The sequence below is a fragment of the Ursus maritimus genome, unplaced genomic scaffold, assembly GCF_017311325.1.
Source record: "Ursus maritimus isolate PB19 unplaced genomic scaffold, ASM1731132v1 scaffold_2, whole genome shotgun sequence".
Taxonomy (NCBI): domain Eukaryota; kingdom Metazoa; phylum Chordata; class Mammalia; order Carnivora; family Ursidae; genus Ursus; species Ursus maritimus.
The window spans coordinates 30,490,251-30,510,082 of record NW_024424452.1 but is presented as its reverse complement, the minus strand read 5'-3'; the positions used below and the strand labels follow the sequence as shown (position 1 = coordinate 30,510,082).

At 51.3% G+C, this 19,832-nt stretch overlaps 1 protein-coding gene and 1 long non-coding RNA gene across 6 annotated transcripts; one reads left to right on the top strand and one right to left on the bottom strand.

Moving 5' to 3' along the window:
• Positions 1–62: 62 nt before the first annotated feature.
• Positions 63–6,566, top strand: LOC121103799. Its single transcript, XR_005836078.1, has 3 exons — positions 63–766; positions 1,293–3,848; positions 6,397–6,566. It is a non-coding gene; the product is annotated as an uncharacterized LOC121103799 (long non-coding RNA).
• TVP23A (trans-golgi network vesicle protein 23 homolog A) lies at positions 2,226–8,442 on the bottom strand. Of its 5 annotated transcripts, XM_040635334.1 has the most exons (5): positions 5,075–6,399; positions 4,499–4,588; positions 4,139–4,267; positions 2,936–3,064; positions 2,226–2,285 (listed from the first exon to the last, which is right to left on the bottom strand). In XM_040635334.1, the coding sequence occupies exons 1-5, from the start codon at positions 5,435–5,437 to the stop codon at positions 2,226–2,228; spliced, it is 771 nt and encodes a 256-aa protein (XP_040491268.1). In that variant the 5' UTR covers positions 5,438–6,399. The 5 variants fall into 5 exon arrangements, with proteins under 5 accessions (XP_040491268.1, XP_008695117.2, XP_008695118.2 ...); XM_008696895.2 differs by lacking the exon at positions 5,075–6,399 and adding an exon at positions 7,950–8,442 and having other exon boundaries at positions 4,139–4,588; XM_008696896.2 differs by lacking the exon at positions 5,075–6,399 and adding an exon at positions 7,844–7,972 and having other exon boundaries at positions 4,139–4,588.
• Positions 8,443–19,832: the final 11,390 nt, after the last annotated feature.

Here is a 19,832-nt window from a genome sequence, read left to right as displayed (position 1 = left end):
CTGCGGAGTCCTGCTCTCCCGCTGCTAGCTGGAGGCCCCAGGCCCCGAGGGCCTCATCTGTAAGAGCGGGTGGTAACGGGGGAGTTGCAGAGATGACACGAGAGGAGACCCAGGAAGCCTCAGAAAGCAGCTCTGTGGACAGTAATGCCTGTTCTTGGAGCACAGGGAGAGGAAAGGGGTCCCAGCCAGGGAGCATCCCCTGGGGCAGGGAAGACTCAAGAACAGCCTGTGAAAATCAGTACACAGTGGCCATTATGTGACTGTTCTGGGACCAGGGACTTGCCAGACCTAGTCCAGCACATTCCCAGGGTAGCTTGGGCTCCACCCCTGCCAGCCCCTGCTCCTGGCTCCTTCCCTCCCTCCGTTTCCTTGCCGCAGGGGACAGCTGGTCTTGCCAGGGCCCACCTGAGGTTGGGGAGCAGTTGCGGGGAGCAGAACCACTGACCTGCTTCTGCAGTAGTGCTGAGCAGGCGGGGTGGGGGGGGGGTGTCTGCCCAGACTTGGGGGTGGACAGAGCGAATAGAGGAGGGGAGAACAGCACCTGCCCCAGCAGTCTCATTCCACATGTGTATTTATGCCCCATTCATCTTGCGTGTTTCCTCAACTATGTTCTTCACTACAGGTGAGGGGGCTTGAGGTCTTAATATGTTTTCTTCACAGGTTTTTTTTTCATTTCTCTAAGGTAAGAGTTGCGACAAAGGACAGTCTTTTTTGACAGACGCACCGGATTCTCCAGCCACTTTAGCCTACAGAAGTATCATTAAAAGTACGTGTGTGCGTGAGTCCTGTGAATTCAGAGGGCTGCCCGGGTGGGTGTGAAGATCCCACTTAGAGCCATTTATGGGTCATCAGGGTCATTGCCGCTCAGCCTTGGGTGGAGACAGTAGTGCTCGTGGGGGCTGGGATGACCCCTCAGCCCAGGAAGCCAGGCATCTTTGAGAAAGCCGTTGAGGTGAGAAAAAGAAAAACCACCATGTGCAGGCCTGAGCGTGCTGGTGAGTGGCCAGCTAAACCTGGATTTTAAGGCGGCTGGGTGGGGGCAGTCATTAAAGCTGGAGGCTCTTGGTCTGTGGCAAGAAGCCCAGGAATGCCGGTATCTGCCCTGGACACCATTTTCCTGGGCAAAAGGAACTTGCCTTGTCCCAGGGATGAGCACTTTGGAAGAGTCAGGGCACCGGCAGAAATAGGACCACTGGGGGAGTTCAGCCATGCGGGGATTCGGCCCTCGCTAACAGAGGCAGGGCTGAGAGCCAGGCACACCGTCACTGCAGCTGCCATGTCTCGTGTTCCAGGAATTCAGGAGTTCTGTGGTCACCATCCGCCGAAAGAAGAGCACCTCATCGGTTCCTGAAACACACGAGAGCATTCGAGATGCAAGCTGCACGTGCAGCTCAGCCTGGGAACAGAGCAGGGGTCTCAGGCAGAAAGGGACCAGACTCTGGTAGGGCATGAAGTCATTTTTTCAGACACTTTAATTCTAGTATTTGTACACTCTTCAACATATATAAAGGCATTCTTTACAAACATGCTCTCAAGAATAAAAATGTCTCCTCAAACCTCTCCCCCAAGCCTGCTTCCGGAAAACCAACAGCTTGGTGGTCAGGGATTCTCTGCTGGAAGCTTGTTTAAGGACAGAACCTCTTGCTTAACACTGCGGCCTCAGAGAGACACCTAAAAAAGAACCATTACGAAATCCACAGTCATGGTTTTGAATAACATAGTCCAAATGCCACTGCTTTAGATTGAGGGGAAAATGAAAAATAGCCCCGAAAAGCCCTTAAATCACCCATGTACACAGAACTGGGGATCCGTGCCTATGCCCCATGCACTAATATGTGTTCGCTGTCCATAATTTCCAGTGTCCTACAAAACCATTTACAGGGTTTTTTTCTTTAATTACGTAAAAGAGACTGAGGTAAACTCTAGAATTCTCCTCACTGCCAGGAGATGCACAGGAAGTGACACCACTGAGGGAAGAGGTAATTCCCGTTTTCCAGCTCCCTCTGGGCATTGGTGGAAGGATGGGCAAATCCCTTTGTTCTCTTCCTCTCCCCTCATTTCCTTCCCCCTCCCTTGGTGCCTGCACCCAGGGATGAGTTTTCGAGTGTCTGTGTGAGGAAAGGGAGGGAGCTGGGAAGGCCCCGAGCCCAGGCCTCCCACTGGCTCCAGCCCCACTGTGCGCCCTGGCCCACCGGCACAGCTGAGCCCCGACCCCCGCCTCTTACCTAATGCTTGTGGATCTCCAGCCCCTCAAGGCCAGGCTTCTGGAAGTCGCTTGGGCTGGCCTGCAAGGAGAAAAGTCAACTGTGGCTTTGTCCTAACATGTGAGGGGCCTGATTCTGCTGATACAAGGGCCAGAGCAAACCCACAATATAACCGAAAGCCCACAGGGCTCATTGCTCAATGTCTTGGCATAAAGTAGCACTGCTCAAATTTTAAAATGGCTCAAAACATCAAATTGAAAAGATCTCACACTTCTAGAAATGTTAGGTTAAAAATATTGTGTGTGTGCAGTACTTAATTCTGTAGTCCTTAAATCACTTAAAACAGTGGCAGTCACGAAAGGACCAATACTGGAGGAGCCCACTTACGTGAGGTCCCTAGAGGAGTCAGATTCATAGAGCAAAGTAGATGGTAGGAGGCTGGGGAGGGGAGACCAGGAGTTACTGTGTCATGGGGACAGAGTCTCAGTCTGGGGAATGAAAAAGTTCTGGAAATGGACGGTGGCGATGGTCGCGTGACAGTGCGAATGTACTTAGCACCAGCACGTTTGGAAATGGTTAAGTAGTCAGTTTTATGCTGTGCCTATTTTACCACCACGAACGCTGACCATGGCAGCCGAGCTGATAGGGAAAACCATTAAAATTGCATTTGTCAGTACGTCACCTGCACTTAAAGCGTCTGGAGTGCAGGGGTCCAGGAGTCAGTCACTCACCGTCTGGAACACCGTCTGGGACAGAAAGCTGGCTGTGACTTTGCTGATGTCACTCTCGCCTCCCATCTTACAAAGGATATAGCCATACAGGTTAGCGGCCTGGAGAGCAATCCCAGCTATCACGAGGGCCTGCGTGCAAAGCAAAGGTCATTCTAAGAGCAGGTACTGAAATGTTCCTCCCAAACCACATAGCACTGGCTCTGGCCTGTACCTAATAACGGCCAACCTTTTTGAGCACTCTCAAATAATCACGGACACCTTTTAGTCAGCAACAACCCAAGAGGGTGGGGCCGTTCTCATCCCATTTTGTAGGGAAGAAACGGAAACCCAGAGAAATGGAAGTTGCCCAAAGTCCCAGAGCTGATGCACGGCTGGGCCAGCAGCCAGACTCCAGCACCCACTTCTGATGACACTGCTGCTTAGACCGTCTCTGGATGTTAGGTCACAGCAATGAACTAGAGTAAGAAACTAAAATAGGGGCGCCTGGGTGGTACAGTCAGTTGAACGTCCAACTCTTGGTCTCAGCTCAGGTTTTGATCTCAGAGTCATGAGTTCAAGCCCCACAATGGGCTCCGTGCTGGGTGTGGAATGTACTTAAAACCTGTAAAATAAAACTTCAGAACACAGACTTGCTTATTCCTATTTAGGAACATTCTAAGGTAGGATATCATACGATTTTGCTTACAGCTCCTCTCTCAGCATTATTCATAGGAGTCCAAAAGATGAAATGTCCATCAGTGGACGAATGGAAAAACAACGTAGCATGTCCGTATGATGGAATATTCATGCAGCCATAAAAAATGAAGTACTGATAGATGCTGTAACAGAGGAACCTTGAAATTCGGTGTTACGTGAAAGAGGGGTACAAATGATCACACTCTAGAATTCCACTTACAGGCAACGTCTGGAATAGGTAAGTGTTGGAACAGACAGGAGTATGCCAGGCGCTGGAGGTGATGATGGCTAGAGGGCACGGGGTTTCTTTTGAGGGTGCTGAAGATATCCTAAAATGGGCTGTGGGGACCGCCACACGCTGAACATACTAGAAGCCCATTGCATTGCACGTGCTAAACGGGTGGACTGTATGGTACACGAAGGACCTCAGCAGAGCGGTCTCAAATCAATGGACAGATGATAAAACCCACCCTGCAGCCCTGGTCTGTGCAGATGGCAAAGCCCGTCCGCGTCGGGGTGTCGCCTTACCAGCCACTTGAGCTTCAAGGAGAACAAGGTGCTAAAGAAGAGCGCGATCCAGATGAGCGGGCAGATGACGAGGCCGAGCCAGAAGATGCGAGCCTCCGCCTCCGTGGCAGCGATCTGATGCGGAGACGCCTGGGAAGGGGAGGAGGAGGCCGTTTTCAAAATGAGGGAAGGCGGGCGCAGAGCAGCACGCGGTCCTCTCGGCTTCTTGTTGGCCGCCTTGGGCCACCCGCTGGTTTGGCGCACCCACAGCAGTGGGCTCGGTGCAGGGCGGGAACCCGAGCCGCACAAAGCCCAGAAGGGACCTGTGCAAACCTTCCACAACCGTTTTCCTGGTTCAAGTTTGACTGGTACTGAGAATACCTTTCTGGCTTCAAAAATCCAGTGGCTTTTCCCATCTTCATCTATCTGGTTCCACCAGCGGAGGCCCACCATGAGTCTCCCGGTTACGTTCTGGGGGAAATGGACAGAAGGACTCTAAGCACGCCATTGGCAAAGTCATCGTCTTTTCACTGATGAACAAAATAAAAATCACCAATTTGTATTGAACTTGCCCTGGGAACAGGAGGAGAGGTAAGCTTAACTAAGCTTACCCTAACCAGTGACTTCCCCGCCCCGCGCACACATGCACACCCCCCAAACAATATGTAGCATGTGTATTTGAAGTATATGCAAATTTTACAAAAAAATTCAAGCTGTAGGGAGTTGCTGCTCTCATGAGATATACATCTGCTACCGTGGCAGCTGAGAACCAGGACCATTTTCCAACTCTCAACAATATTCAAGTAATGTTGGCTCAGTACTCCTAAGTAGGGATCTGCAGTTTCAACAAAAATAACTCTTGGCCCAAATCAGCCACATGTACCGGGGACGTCAGCGTCTAGAACCACAGCCCTCCTGTGTTCAGGAGCGATGGTGTCATGAGCGAGGGGGCCTTACCTTCACAGACCAGAAGTCAAAGGACAGGAGGAGAAGCACAGTGACAAAGCAGCCCACAAAGCTTCTGCTGAACCAGTCACAGCACACATAGATGACAATGGCACTCACTCGGAAAAACAGGTGGAAAAAGGTGGCCAACGGGTGCCTAGGAAAGAACCCAGAAGCCCCCTCACTGCAAAGGCCAAGAGGGCAATTACCGAACTCACTGTATGGGTTCTGACTTTCCATGTCCTCCCCCGTGCACTTCAAGCCCCACTCTGTCAGGCTGCAGCTCTGAGCAAGTCGGCAAATCAGAAGTCCTGAAACAGTCATTATCGTACCAGCATCTTTCCCCTCTTGAAGAATCCAGTACTTTCCCCTCATGTGATTCCAAATATCACTGGCCCTCTTCGAAACTCAGCCACTTTTGAAGTGAAACAGGACAGTGGTCACTGCCTTCCTACCTGGTAGTGATAAGGACCAGTTCCCTAAAGGTAAAGGTTGGGTTATTCCACCAGTAACTGAGCCATCCACGTGCAGCCCGCAGGTGCAGAATCTCGTGTCACCGGGGAATGCATATTCCTGGATAGAGGGAAATCATGACTCACCCACATCAATTGCTTCAAAGAAAAAAGTCTAGAAAGACCAGAGACCCAAGGCTAGCTCAGGCACAAGGGCCGCCCATGTATCAAGAGGAGAGAGAACACATGCCCACAGGTGTCCAGCAGGCGATGGTGGTGGGGGACACGGGCCAGGTAGGAGACCCTCACGGCATTCTGGTTTTTTCTTTGGAACCCAGTTTGGTAGAACACAGGTAGAAACAGCCAGATCGAGAAAGCCACAGTGCAAGCGAGGTGGCGGACAGCAGCGAAAGCACCAGCCAGCGCTGAGAGGGAGGGGCAGAAGGGGTGGGCCGCCTCACCCAGGACTGCCAGACCCATGGCTGTCACAAGACGCCAAAAATTCAGACTTGTGACAGGAAAATGTTTTTACATGACAGCGACTATTAATAATGTTAATAAAATAGCCCAGGCTGGGTTTCATGCTGGCCCATGAGCCTCCACCCCGCCACCCCTTGGATGCTCAGAGAGGTAGCCTGCAGACCTGGAGCTGCCTCGGGGGAGGGGGGGGCACCTGCTCGTCCTCCCAAGGAAGGACCGTGCAGGGAAAGCAAACTGGGCTCCTAGGGAATTGTGCGGTTTCTGACTCTCAAGGGAACATAACGGACTCAGAAGCACGATTTATAGTGACTTCTGCACTTACTCCTGATGTTCCAAAGAAAGAAGCAGCAGTGCCAAAACCCCTGCTACCCGCCAGCGCGCTTCTCCTTCTGTGCCTTTCAGATGCTGAGCTCTCCTGGCAGCCCGGCTGCAAGCCTGCCTGGGACAGGCAGCCAGCCCTCAAGAGTCAGACAGGGTCCCGTACGCCCTCCACATCTGCAGTGTTCCCAGAGTGCACCCTTGGGGGGTCTCTCATGCCCTCTTTTTTAAATAAATTTTGCTGTTACATTTTATTGTGGGGTGTTTTTTTTGTTTTTTGGGGTTTTTTTTGAGACAGAGCACACGGGGTGGTGAGGGGGCAGGGAGGGGGTTGCAGAGGAAGAGAATCTCAAGCAAACTCCCCGCTGAGCTTGAAGCCCAACACGGGGCTCGACCCCATGACTCCGAGAGATCAAGACCTGAGCCAAAACCAAGAGCTGCACGCTCAACCAACTGAGCCACCCAGGTGCCCCTTCTCTTATACCCTTTCAACCTTAAATCTTCCTGAGGATCTTTTAACTAAATGTCTTAATACAATCTTGCTTCTTCGCCCTGAAGATGAAGGAGTGCTTATGCAATAACCGAAAATTCTTTGAGGGCAGAAGCCACATTTGAAATCATTCTATGTCCCTGATAGCACCTGGCATTTATGCTTCTCGGCCAATGTTTGTTGTGTCGAGCCTCATAATTGGGTCTATATTGTAGAACAGTATAGACTTGCAAGAGACCCACATGGCCACTGTTCCAGGGTAAAACCTGGAAGTTAATGCATTCAAATAAATCCCCTGACCACCCACTTTTTTCGGCTGTGGTTTCCTAAAATGCAGAGAAATTCCCATTGTTGGAAGGTTCTGCTTAGTTGGGTCCCAGTTAAATGATGTCCTTAGCTTGTAATGGAAAGTACCATTACCATGGCCACTGTCATTACTCAGACAAAGCCCAAAGTAGAAAAGGATGCCGATGGCATCCTCTCAAATACTGCTTTCATCCCAGCTGATGCAGGCTGCCCTCCGGGCCGCCCGCCAAACCCTCCTTCAGTGCACCTCTGGAGTCTGCCCAGCCTGTGTCACCCGCCAACACCCATGTGGTCTCAGACCAGTTTCCTGGTTTGGAGAGTTGGGAAGGCCATGGCTTACACCTGTCCACCCTTCCCTGCCAGAGGGTCCTCCATCCCCCAGGGCTCTCTCTCTGCCACCTCTGTGGCCACAGAACACAGACACACACTGACAGTCACCTCCAGCTCCCAAAGCCACCGGCTTCCAACTCCACCCTCCCAGGCACCCACCTGGCTGCCCCCAAGAGGCCACCAGGACAGAGGTGCCAGACTGTCCGCGTTCAAATCCCGGTTCCAACCTCAGAGCAGCTCTGCGGCCCGCCCTCAGCCACACAACCCCTGGACACCTCAGTCTCCACTTCTGTAAAACGGGAATGCCGATAGTGGCCACTTCCTCGCTATTAAAAGATCAGGTGAAGGTGGCACGTAGAAAGTGCCTGAAACTCAGACCGTGCTCAGGGACCATGACAAGCTTACCTCAGCCCTCAGTCACTCGAAACTGATCCACCTCCAAGGAACCCAACTGCGAAATTCCCCACCTGACCACAACTTTCTCTCTCACTAGCCAGGGGCAGACCTTCACCTCTGCAGAGATCCCCACGTCTCCTGACTTCATTTTCCCCCGTCCCTCCACTTCACCGCAGAACCTTCTTCATTCCTCAACTTTAACAGCGCCTTCCACTCGCCAGGTAGGCAGGAGCCTGGTCCTGGAGGCCAGCAGGGGAGGACAGACTATGAACGGGCAATGAGATTGCTTCAAGGGCGGTCCAGGTGGGGAGAGTCTGGCTGGGCTTCCGTTTCAGTTTTAATCCCTTCACAGTCCAGGGCCCCACAACTGCGGGCTCCCTCCTTGGAGGAAACACAGAAGGTGGTCAGCCTGGAATGTGCATGAAAGCCCCCTGAGGAAGCCTGAGGAGTTGCACAAGGCCACCCCTCCCAGGGATATGGGGTCAGACCTGGAGCGTGGCCCAGAGCCAGATTTTACAAAGGAAAAGCCCTACTCTACACTGGACTCATAAACTCTGGCCCAGGAGCCAAATCTGGCCCACTTCCTGTTTCCATAAGTAACGTTTTATGGGAACGCAGCCATGCTTATTCACTCACAGACTGCAGTCGAAAATGTTTACCCAGAAAGTGTGCCAACGTCTCGGCTGCAGATCAGCAAGAACAATGAGGAAATGAGGCGCTGTTCAAAACAAACCAAAATCATATTGTTACTACCGGCCCCTCCCCCCCACCCCAAAGTAAATCTGCTTTCAAAAGCAGGGTGGAAGCTGGCTGACTGGCAGAAGCAATGGATGGTGCTAGAAGTCAAGAGTAGTGTTATCTCGGGGATGGTGGAGGGGACACTGCCCGAGACGGTACATAAACAGAGGTGCCGGACACACTCCCTACCCTGATCGCACGTGTATACACACAGGAACGTTCAAACCATCCACTAAGATTTGTGCACTTTATGTACATTACACCTTTAAAAAGTTTTCATTGAAGCCGCTGACCAAAGAGGAATCTTTGCAAATTACCCTAAAAATGTCCTGTGATCCAATCCAGCAATCACACTACTCAGAACTTACCCAAAGGAGCTGAAAACGTAGGTCCACGCCTGCAACAGGACACATACGTATAGCGAATCTACGCCTCGTTGCCCCAAACTGGGAGCAACCAAGATGTCCTTAATAGATGAACGGATAAACTGCGGTCCATCCACACACAGTGGCCTATTATTTAGCCCTAAAAAGAAATAAGCTCTCAAGCCACGAAAAGACAAGGAGGAACCTTAAATGCTTATTACAGAATCAAGCCAGTCTGAAAAGGCTGTGTGCTGAAGGACCCCAACATTAGGACATTCTGGAAAAGACTAAACAACGAACACAGTAAAAACAAGCAAGCAAAAAACCAACAAAACAACAACAAAAACAACGGTTGCCAGAGGTTGGTGGGGGAGGGAGCGTGAATAAAAGCACAGGGGACTTTCAGGGCAGCGCAACTACTCCGTATGACACAGTAATGGTGGATCGATGTCATGACACATTCGTCCGAGCCCAGACAACGCACAGGGATGAACCTTCACGTAAAAGACGGGCTGTAGGTAACAGTGCTGTGTTGATTCATCATTTGTAACAAACAGAAGGCACTGATGCAAGATGTGAATAGGGGGAACTTCTGGATGGGGGGCGGGACTTAGGGGAACTCTGTACTTTCTGCTCAATTTTTCTGTAAACCTAAAAGTACTCTAAAAAATGGGCACACGCGGTGGCTGGGGGGTCGGGGGGAGCTGTGTCTAAACAGAGTAAATAGAGTAAAATCTGGGGAGAACCATGTCCCGTAGGCGTACACATCTCCTTTCCCATAAACTTCTAAGGCAGGTCGACCTGAGGGGAAAAGGTTCTTTTAATCCTAAATTCAGCATGGATCGAACAGTATCTTAAAAATCTGTCCTTCGTTTTACTGTTTAACTTTGAAAATCGTGCTCTGGTTTTTAAAGATGGACCGCAGCTTGAACTCCTCAGCAAACAGCCTATTTTAAGTTCTCTTCCTTTAAAACCTCATCATTTTGGGGCACCTGGGTGGCTCAGTCAGTGAAGTGTCTGCCTTGGGCTCAGGTCATGATCCCGGGGTCCGGGGATGGAGCCCCACATCGGGCTCCCTGCTGAGCGGGAGCCTGCTTCTCCCTCTGCCTCCCTCTCTGCCTGCTCGTACTTGGGTGGGCACGCACGCACTCGCTGTCAAATGAATCAATCAATCCTCAACCTTCAGACACTCTGGAAAGCTGTTTTTCTCTGGGACACAGGTTGAGGAAAGACTGTATATTTCCTCCTTGGCTTATTTTGCCACTAAAAAAAAAAACAAAAAAGCAAGTTATCTGAGATGATGCCTAGAATTTGCTTTACAACAAGCTGGGGGCTGGAGCTGAGGGGGGTGAAGAGGAACCGGCCACGTGTGGATCATGATGGAGGCGCAGTGTTCCCTGGACTTTTATGTAAATCTGAATTAAAAAGTAGAAGAATAAAGAAATCAGAGGCAGCCTCCACTTTGCATGGAGGCAAGACCCCTTTCAGAATAAACCAAGCCCATGGGCTGATATTCAGGGGGCTCTCTGTGGCCAACATAAAAATCCAGACCTAAAAATCCCCAACTGAGTAATTAACCATCACAGTTGGATGCATGAGGAAAATTCCAGAAAGCGGGTCCTTTCTTCTGGGCTTACTAGTCTGTCTGCAAAAAAAGAAAGGGGGGAGCACCCTTCCATAGAACATAAATGCCCACCCAGCCCCCACCTGGACAGAAGGGGCGGCGAGAGCCAGGGCACCTAGATCCACATTCGCACGCCATCCTTGCCTGTGCCGGGTACACGGCCCTGGACAGGTACTACCGTTCAGAGCCTTGCTTTACTCATCTATGAAATGGGAGGACAAAGTCAACCCCAGATGCCTGAAGTTCCTGGAGAGGAAGTACCTCGGACGCCAGACCAGAGGGGGCCTCAAGTGGCTGTGACTGATCACTCCACTTACAGTTTCTCATTCATGGTCACGATTTTTGAGAGGGGAAGAAAGTGGAAAAAAAAAAAAAAGCCTTGGCCAGCAGTGCTCTTTTCGGACGTCCTGTGTCAGAGGTTTTCCCCCCCGGGTGTTAAAAATGAATGGGTGCTGCTATTTATTTCTTCAGCCCTGACGCCCACTTAGAGTCAGGTGGCTCTTCTGCTCACAATAGCGTGCCACCATGAAGACGTGGGAGGAAGGGGACCTGCACGCGCAAGGGGGAGACAGCGAAGACGCCACCCGCCCCTCCCTCTGCCGCTCCCCTCGACCGCTGGGACCCCGTCAGGAAGGCGGCATCAGGGGAACCCCCACCCCAGACCTCCTAAGCCTGAATCTGCATTTTAACAACACGGCAGGGGACTCATGTGCTCATCACAACCAAGGGGCCCTCCTCTAACCCATCTTCAAGATAAACTCCGTTCCAGGAGCCAAGCAGAGAAAGGCTGGAGGAAGCCACCCCTAGACAAGCAGGGGCCCCTATGTGCCTTGCAGAAACCCTGTGGGCTGCATCCGATTCCGCGTCCGGGCAGAATCGGATATTTCTCCTCCAGAATGCCCCAGGGACAGCGTGAGCACCACTCTGTACTTCAGACTCTGGCTTCTCGCTTCACATGACAGCATGTCCCCCCTGCACCCCCGGCCTCTTAGCCCAGGACAGACAGGTTTGCTAACAGTTGGGGAGTCTGAGCGGATGCGGATGGCTATGTCCTCACAGCTTCGATTCAAAGGTCAGCACAACAGAGGTCTGAGTGTGGAAGCAACAAAACAAAACACCAGACTTCCCTCTAGGTCACCAGGGTTTTAACTCTTATTTCTGTTATTTCTTAAAGAGACATCCCAACTTCAGAGGCTGGACAGGCTTAGCAGGCCAATTAAAGTGAACCCCCGGGGATCTGTCAGTGGCCCCCTGGCTGCTTGGCCCAGGCTGGGCCTTCTGTGGAGGGCGATCCTCCCCTCTCTGCTGGGGGCACCCAGGCAGACTCCCCCCCACATGGCTCAGAGTTTTCAAAACAAATGGAAACCAAGGAGCCAAAAACCGGTCTTCAAACAAAAATGTGTCCACACGTGTTCCTAAGAAAGGTGAAAACCGCCAAAAGGTGGAAACACGTGTCCATCTCCAGACACACGGACAAAACGGGACCTACTGTGCGGTGGGACGTGATTCGGCCGCAGAAAGGAATGAAGCAGGGGCACGGGCCGCCACGTGGACAGGCCCAGAACACCGGGGCCAGGCACGGAAGCGCAGAGTGTGGGACTCCACTACGAAAGGCAGGGAGAGCAGGCAGGCTGGGGAGACAGGGAGAGCAGGCAGGCTGGGGAGACACTGAGGGCAGCGAGGGACGGGACTTCAGTTTGGGCGGAAGAAAACAGTCTGGAGACAAACTTTCATGCCACCAAACTGTCCACTTGAAAATGGTAAAAAATGATAAATTTTAGATTATGCCTATTTAACCACAATAAAACATAGGAAAAAGGGAGGGGACCAAGGAGTCCTGGCACACGCTACAACATGGAGGAAACTGGAAAACATGACCGCGAGTAAAAGCAGCCAGGTCACGTACTCAAGATTCCATTCAGAGCAAACATCCAGAATAGACCCATCTGGGAGGACAGCCAGCCCCTGAGAGGCGGGCGGGGGCTGGGGGACACACGGGAATGAGTGTTTAACAGATACGGGTTTCCTTTGGGGGCAACGGAAAGGTTCTGGAACCAGACAATAGGGACGGTCGCACACATGTCCCTCAATTGTTCCCTTTAAATGAAAATGGTCAATTCTACATTATGTGTATCTCACCTCAATTTAAAAACAAAAAGAAAAAAAAAAAAAAAAAAACCCAGAGGTGTGAGAGGCGCGGCCTGGGGGAGCTCTCCTGCACAAAGAGGATGGGGCAGGGGCCTGGCTGCAGAGCCCAGCTCCACCGCTGAAGGCCTGGGGGACCCTGAGCCGTGACTTAACCTCCCAGTGTCCTCGCCTATGAAACAGGGCGATGAGACTCAGGGCTGCCAGGGGGTTCCAGTGGAACATGAGTCATGTGTATGCACCGCTAGCAGCACTAACTGCACGCGCGGAGTTTCGGGGAAGATCCCATGAGAATAATCACACGTCTACGGGGTTACGGTACTGCCTGCTGGGCCGCGGGGCTTCCCTGAGTGCCAGCCACGATCGGGAACCGTGCATCTGCCCCGGGGAGCAGTCCTTCCACCACCTGCCTTTGCAGAAAGCAGGATCCTTCACATACAGATCACCTGGGTCGCTTGTTAAATCCGGATTCTGATTCAGGAGGGCTGGGGTGGGGCCGGAGAGCCCGCGTTTCAACGAGCACCCAGGTGATGCCGGTGATGCTGGTCCTTGGACCAGCCCGGGGGTAGCAGGCATAGAGTCACCTGCTGTACCCCGTTTCCCAGGGCGGCCATATCAACGCACCACAAGCAAGGTGGCTTAGAACAGAAATTTCTCTCTCTCGCAGCCTGGAAGCCAGAAATCCAAAATCACAGTGTCGACAGGCCTGGTTTCCGCTGAGGGCTGTGAGGGAGAACCCACCCCATGCCGCTCTCCTACCTTCTGATGGCACCTGGCACCCTTCGCGTTCCTTGGCTTGTGGCTCCTTACCCCAGTCTCTGCCCCGATGTCACACGACGTTCTCCACGTGTCTGTCTTCACAAGGCTGGCTTTCCATAAGGACACCAGTCACGCTGCATGAATAGACCCCTGCTCCGGCGTGAGCTCATGGTAACTAATTACATCTGCAAAGACCCCATTGCCAAATAAGGTCACCTTTTGGGGTCCTGGAGGTTGGAACTTCCACATACCCTTCTTGGAGAGGAGACAAGTCAACCCATAGCACCTACCTTGGGACAAATGAGCCCAAATAAGGCAGGTGGGGAGGAGACGGAGAGACATCTTGCAGGTAAGGACGCAGAAGGGAACCGCCCCAGGTCAGAGCAAACACAGGTGCTGGCGGCTGGAATCAGGCCCCACCTCCCCCTCCAGCTGCCGGCCCTCTCCGGGTAGAGGAAGGGTGGTCTTTGCTGGTTTGCATGAAGGTGTCCTAAGGGCTAGCAGCTGCTCTGAGCAGCACACTCAGCACCAGAGCCCAAAGCCTTAACCTCAGCCCGGAGCCTCCAGGCTGCCTCACCTGTGGGCTGCCCCCCAGGGAGTCACACATCAACAGAAAGGGACACGTACTTGCTGATATCGGTGACTCGCCCCCCACCCCAAATACGTCCACTAAGAGATGGCAGTCCAGGCCCACCTGACACACTTCCTAGCCACGGAGCCTGGGAGCTGAGGCAGGACACGCACCCAGACTGCGGCCTCTGGACACCACGCAGCAGATTCCAAGCTCAGATGGAGAAATCGCAGGATGAGGCTGGGACATCCGAGCACCGCAGGCGGCAGGGAAGCTGTCGGAGACTGTGAGAGTCGGGGCAGAAGGCTCAGAGGCCCACTGGAAGAGGCTCCCACGGGCCAGCGGCAGGACAAGCTGAGTAACAACGACAATACGCCTTAATCCGTGAGTCATCTGAAACTTACAAGCAGCCCTCCGCGCTTACCTGTGGGAGATGCAAGAGGATGACTGACTCACATCCAGAACACAGAAGAGTGAAGGGCAAGAACTTAACACGCATCATGCCTTTTCTCTATAAAGTACGCCTGGCAATGACTACAACATTGACCGGGGCGGGGCCGGGGGGGGGGGGGGGGGGAAGCGTCCAGATCACATCGGCTCACATGAAGACAGAATCACAGAACTGGAGAGCGGCCAGGCTACAACCCCAAAAGGACTCCGGGATGGAGGCCACGGAGGACCACCAGGCATTAGGAGCCCCTGGTGGAGGGACGCCCCCCACCCCTTGAAGCTGGCGCCCAGACAGCCACACGGGAATCTCATCAAGCCGCCGGGTCAAGCTACTAATTTGCAAGAAGTATAGGGGCTGAAGGAAAACACCAAAGGGCACTACGAAGTCCAGACCATAGGAAGCTCTACAGAACATCAGCGTGATCGCAAAGGGGAAGAAAAGACAGAAGGACACTGGGGAGCCTATGGGTTAAGGACCTAAGAAATCTAGCAACCAGCTGTAACATGCGCATGTTACTTCATTGCAAGTTCCAACAAATAATACATAAATAAAAATAGACCATCAAGAAACTTTGGACACTGGCTGGATATTTCACTGTATTTGGAAATTATTTTCAAGTGAGAAAATACTATTATGGTTTTCCTTTTAAAACTGAGTTCTTGGGGTGCCTGGGTGACCCAGTTAAGCGTCTGTCCGACTCTTGATTTCAGCTCAGGCCATGATCTCAGGGTCGTGAGACTGAGCCGCACATTGAGCTCTGCAATGGGTGTGGAGCCTACTTGGGATTCTCCCTCTCCCTCTGCCCCTCTGTCCACCTCACCCCCTCCATCCCCCTAAGAAAAAAATAAAAAAAAAAAAAAATACAACTGAGTTCTTTTCAAGATAACATATCAGAGTATGTTTGAAGTGCTGTGATGTCTGGGGGTTTGCTTCAAAATAATCAGAGTATAACTGAAAGAAGATCGGTCATGAGTCCATCATTTCTTTTTTTTTTTTTAAAGATTTTATTTATTTATTTGACAGAGATAGAGACAGCCAGCGAGAGAGGGAACACAAGCAGGGGGAGTGGGAGAGGAAGAAGCAGGCTCATAGAGGAAGAGCCTGACGTGGGGCTCGATCCCAGAATGCCGGGATCACGCCCTGAGCCGAAGGCAGACGCTCAACTGCTGTGCCACCCAGGCGCCCCATGAGTCCATCATTTCTGAAGCTGTGTGATGGGTACATGGGGTTCATTATTTTATTCTATTTGGCATATGTTTAGAACTCTCTATAATAATTTTTTTTAACTAGTCAGGGAAGCAGATTACAGCCTTGCAAATTTCAGTTCTGCTATTTACTGTGTGACCTTAGACAAGTGACTTAACCTCCCTGGTCCAGTTTCCTCACCTGCAAACTGGGGATAATCACATCTACCTAACAGCAGGGGCTGGAGCACAGGGGGCACTCTGTAGACATTCATGCATTCGTTCCTTCCTTGGGCAGGGCTCTGTAAGTAGCCAGTCTCTGAGATGCTCTCCAGTGACCCCCGACTTCCTGGTGTGCACACCCTTGTCCAGTTACCTCCCACGATGAACCAGGGCTGGTCGGCATGACTGACAGAATACGCTAGACGTGACCATCTGTCACTTTTGAGATTGGGTTATAAGACACTTTGGCTTTCCGTCTTAGTCACTTTCTCTTGCTCTCTCCCTCGCTCCCCCTGAGGGAAGCCAGCCGTCATGCCAGGAGCAGTGCTATGGAGAGGACCACGTGGCAAGGAGCTGACGCCTCTAACCAACACCCACATGAGTGCACCATCTTGGAAGTGGCTCCTCCTGCCCCAGTTGAGCCTTCAGATGACCTTGGCCTTGGCCGGTCACTTGACTACAGCCTCATGAGACCCAGAACCGGAACCACCCAGCGAAGAAGTAAAACAGAACACATTTGTGCTTTCTGGCGACAAAAGGTCGTGCCAGGTCCAGTCCGAATGGTTCCTGCATCCAGATCTGGACCTGGCTCTTCTCTAAGGAGCCCTGGGTTCTTTGAATGGTGAGAGAACCAAAGACCAAAATCTGGGGGCTGGGGTGCAGCTAAGAGGTGGTGGAGGACAAAAAAAAAAAAAAAAAGCCACTGCTGGGCCACCTTTAGTAGTGACAGAGCTTGAAAAAAAAATGTCTTTTTATAAGACAACATTTTTCCTGCAGTATTTCTGCCAAAAATCATCAACCTGGATCTAACCAGGAGTACTATCAGAGCCAAAGAGCTGGTCTTTGCTCTTCCAAACTATCTATGTCATGAAAGATAAAGGCTAGAAATATTCCAGAATAACTAAATGCAATGGGCAATCCTGGGTTGGTACACATACACACCTACACACACACACACACACACACACACAGAGCAAAGTGCTAACAGCAAGTGAACCAAGGTAAAGCTGTGTGCTAGTCCTTCGGGCTATTCTTGCCGCTTTCTGGTATGTTTGAATTTGTTTCAAAGTAAAAGGGTTTTTTTAAGTCCTTTTAAGGATATTGATTCATAATAATATTTTCTAACAACGTACTTTGTTGCTGTGCTTTACGGTTTTTCCACCTGGCGCTCCAGCAACCATCGCACTGAGAATCTTGTCACTGCTGTGCACGCGTGTTTATGATTTGCAGGTCGGTGTTCACTATGACCGCACATATACTAAAACTGGAACGATACTGTTTGCAGGTCAACTGGGTACTGCAAACAACGATGAGTGCTACAATTAAAATTGTAGTTTAAACTGTCCAAGGACATAGAATTAAACTTGCAACCCACATATAAATGTTTTAAGCTGATTTTCAAAATTGTTTAGAAAATAAGTGCGTTTAGGGGCGCCTGGCTGGCTCGGTCGGTGGCGCATGTGACTCTTGATCTCGAGGTTGTGAGTTCGAGCCCCATACTGGGTATAGAGATTACTTAAAATAAATTTTTAAAACTTAAAAAAAAAAAAGTGAGTTTAATAAGTGGAGCTGAAAGCCATGCCACCACATTTTTTGAGTACCTACTATTTACCTTGCTAGATCTGGGTGAAGTGCAGTGAACACATGGACCGAGTCCTCCCCCCCACGAACATCACCAGCATCTCAGGGGAGGCCAACAAGCAAATGGGCAATTTCAACTCAGCGTGAAAAGTATCCTTAATGGGATAAGCAGAGTCACAATCAAAGCAGTCAACAGCTGATGTGACACAGTCACCGTCCAATCAGGATGGACAGTGGTGCCCCTGCCCCTGACTGTTCCAGGTGCTCATTCTTACTTACAGGAGCTTATCTCAGGGCAGGGCGTCCGCGAGGCTCTCGGCTGTTCACTGACAGTTTAAGAAACCAAGGGGTGGACAGTAAAGCTGCCCTTGGGCCGGGGGTGGACACAGGGCTGTGGAGGCTGAGAGAGGGAGCACTGAGGATGCTTCTTAGCAATGAGAGAACAGGGGGTTTCTTTGGAGGATGATGAAAATGTCCTGCATTAGACAGTGATCATGGGTGCACTTGAAAGGGGTGACTCTTGGGGCGCCCAGGTGGCTCAGTCGATTCAGCATCTACCATCGGCTCAGGTCATGGGATCGAGCCCCACGTCGGGCTCCTTGCTCAGCAGGAAGTCTGCTTCTCCCTCTCTCTTTGCCCCTCCCCCCCAGCTTGCACGCTCTCGCTCTTGCTCAAAGAAGATCTTAAAAAAATAATAATAAAGGGATGAATTTTGTGGTATGTGAATTATATCTCCATCAAAAATTAAAGAATTTTCAAACTATTTGAAGACCTAAAGGACACATGTGTCAGCAGGGAGCTCAGCGTACACAAAGGCCGGGGGATAAGCAGGGTACGTGGCCTCACATGTCCACACAGCGAGAGCCCCGACACGAGGCTATCCGGAACGAGCCCGTCAATCACCTGGCGGCCTCAGGAAGTTTGGGCAGAAAACCACGCCATCAGAGAGCAATTCCAACTCAAGGCCTCTCGCTCCCCAGAAAAGTGGAAAACATTCTGTTGTAAGATCGGTGTTCACTCCCCGCTGTCCTCAAGGGGTAGAGACGGTGGGGGGGGGGCGCCAATGCAGGTGCTCATGGGCTGAGCTGGGCGGTGGGGGAAGTAAGTCCACTGGCTGGGTGAGGGCTGGGCTCACCCACAGGGGGCAGGTCCCAAACTCAGCTGACCCCTCCAATGCTCATGGCCTTCCCAAAGAAGCCAGCAATCAGTTTGTTATTTTAAATGGTTTTACTACATTTTACTAAGTGAGAGAAGCCAATCTCAAAAGGTTGTGTATTATGATTCCAGCTACACAGCATTCTGGAAAAAGCAAAACTGTAAGACAGGATAAAGATCCGTGGCTGCCAGGGGTTGGGGTGGGGGGAATGAATAGGCAGAGCATAGAGGGTTTTTAGGGCAGTGAAGTCAGTCTTTGTAACACCCTAAGGAGAATGTACAACACAGGACAAACTCTAACGTAAACTGCGGACTTGGGGTGATGATGTGTCCATGTAGGTTTGTCAACTGTAGTAAATGTTGTATCTGGGGGGACAGTGATATGGGGGAGGCCGGGCACGTGTGGGGGCAGGAGGGCAGGGGGACATCTCTGAACCTTCTTGGTTTTGCTGTGAACCTCAAACTGCTTGTAAAAATAAAGTCCTTAAAAAATAAAAATACAACAATGTATTGAGGTGAAATTCACATCATGTAAAAGTTATCATTTTAAAGCGGACAATTCAGTGGCATTTAGGAATTCACACTGTTGTTCCGAACGCTCCCATCATTCCAAAGTAAAACCCCATCCCCATCAGGCACTTCCTCCTCCTTCTGTCCTCCCTGCAGCCCCCGCCGACGACCCATCTGCCTTTTGTCTTTGGTTCTCCTACTCTGAGCAAGTCAGGTTTGTAACGTGACCTTTCCCGATTTTTTTTTTTTTTAATTTAAATTCAAACTCATTTAAAATACTTCCCTGGCCTACGAGGGTATGTCTGAGGCTTGGAATCAGTATCCCTGACTCTCCCTTGGCAGTTCCTATTCTAGAGTATTTTAAACTCCAGGGGAGACCCACATCTGTACTGTAAAGCAGGGAAAATGTGAGGACCCGTTACCACCGTCTGTGGCCGAGTCTGAGTCATCCTGAGAGCGCCGCACTCCCGTAATGAGTGAGGACTGACTACGTGGCACTGGGACACTCAGGCCTGAGCCTCTGTGTGAAGAGGATTTCCTCGGGGCTGAGCAAGGGGCTGCCCCGGGGTCTGCCCCCTTAGGTTCCAACCCCAATCCACTGAGTTGGTCTTTACTAAGAAAATGTCACGAGCATCACTCACCAGAATTTATGGCTAAGCTTTGTATTAACACTTACCCCCCCCCCCCGGGGCC

What these genes read in the sequence shown, in the direction of transcription:
- TVP23A (XM_040635333.1), bottom strand. Translation starts at nt 5,437, where the DNA reads ATGAGGGGAAAGTACTGGATTCTTCAAGAGGGGAAAGATGCTGGTACG. An exon ending in CCTTGAAGCTCAAGTGGCTG is followed by an intron (nt 3,065 to 4,138) that starts GTAAGGCGACAC and finishes CTTTGCACGCAG; the next exon opens with GCCCTCGTGATAGCTGGGAT. An exon ending in CCCAGACGGTGTTCCAGACG is followed by an intron (nt 2,286 to 2,935) that starts GTGAGTGACTGA and finishes TTCTCCTTGCAG; the next exon opens with GCCAGCCCAAGCGACTTCCA.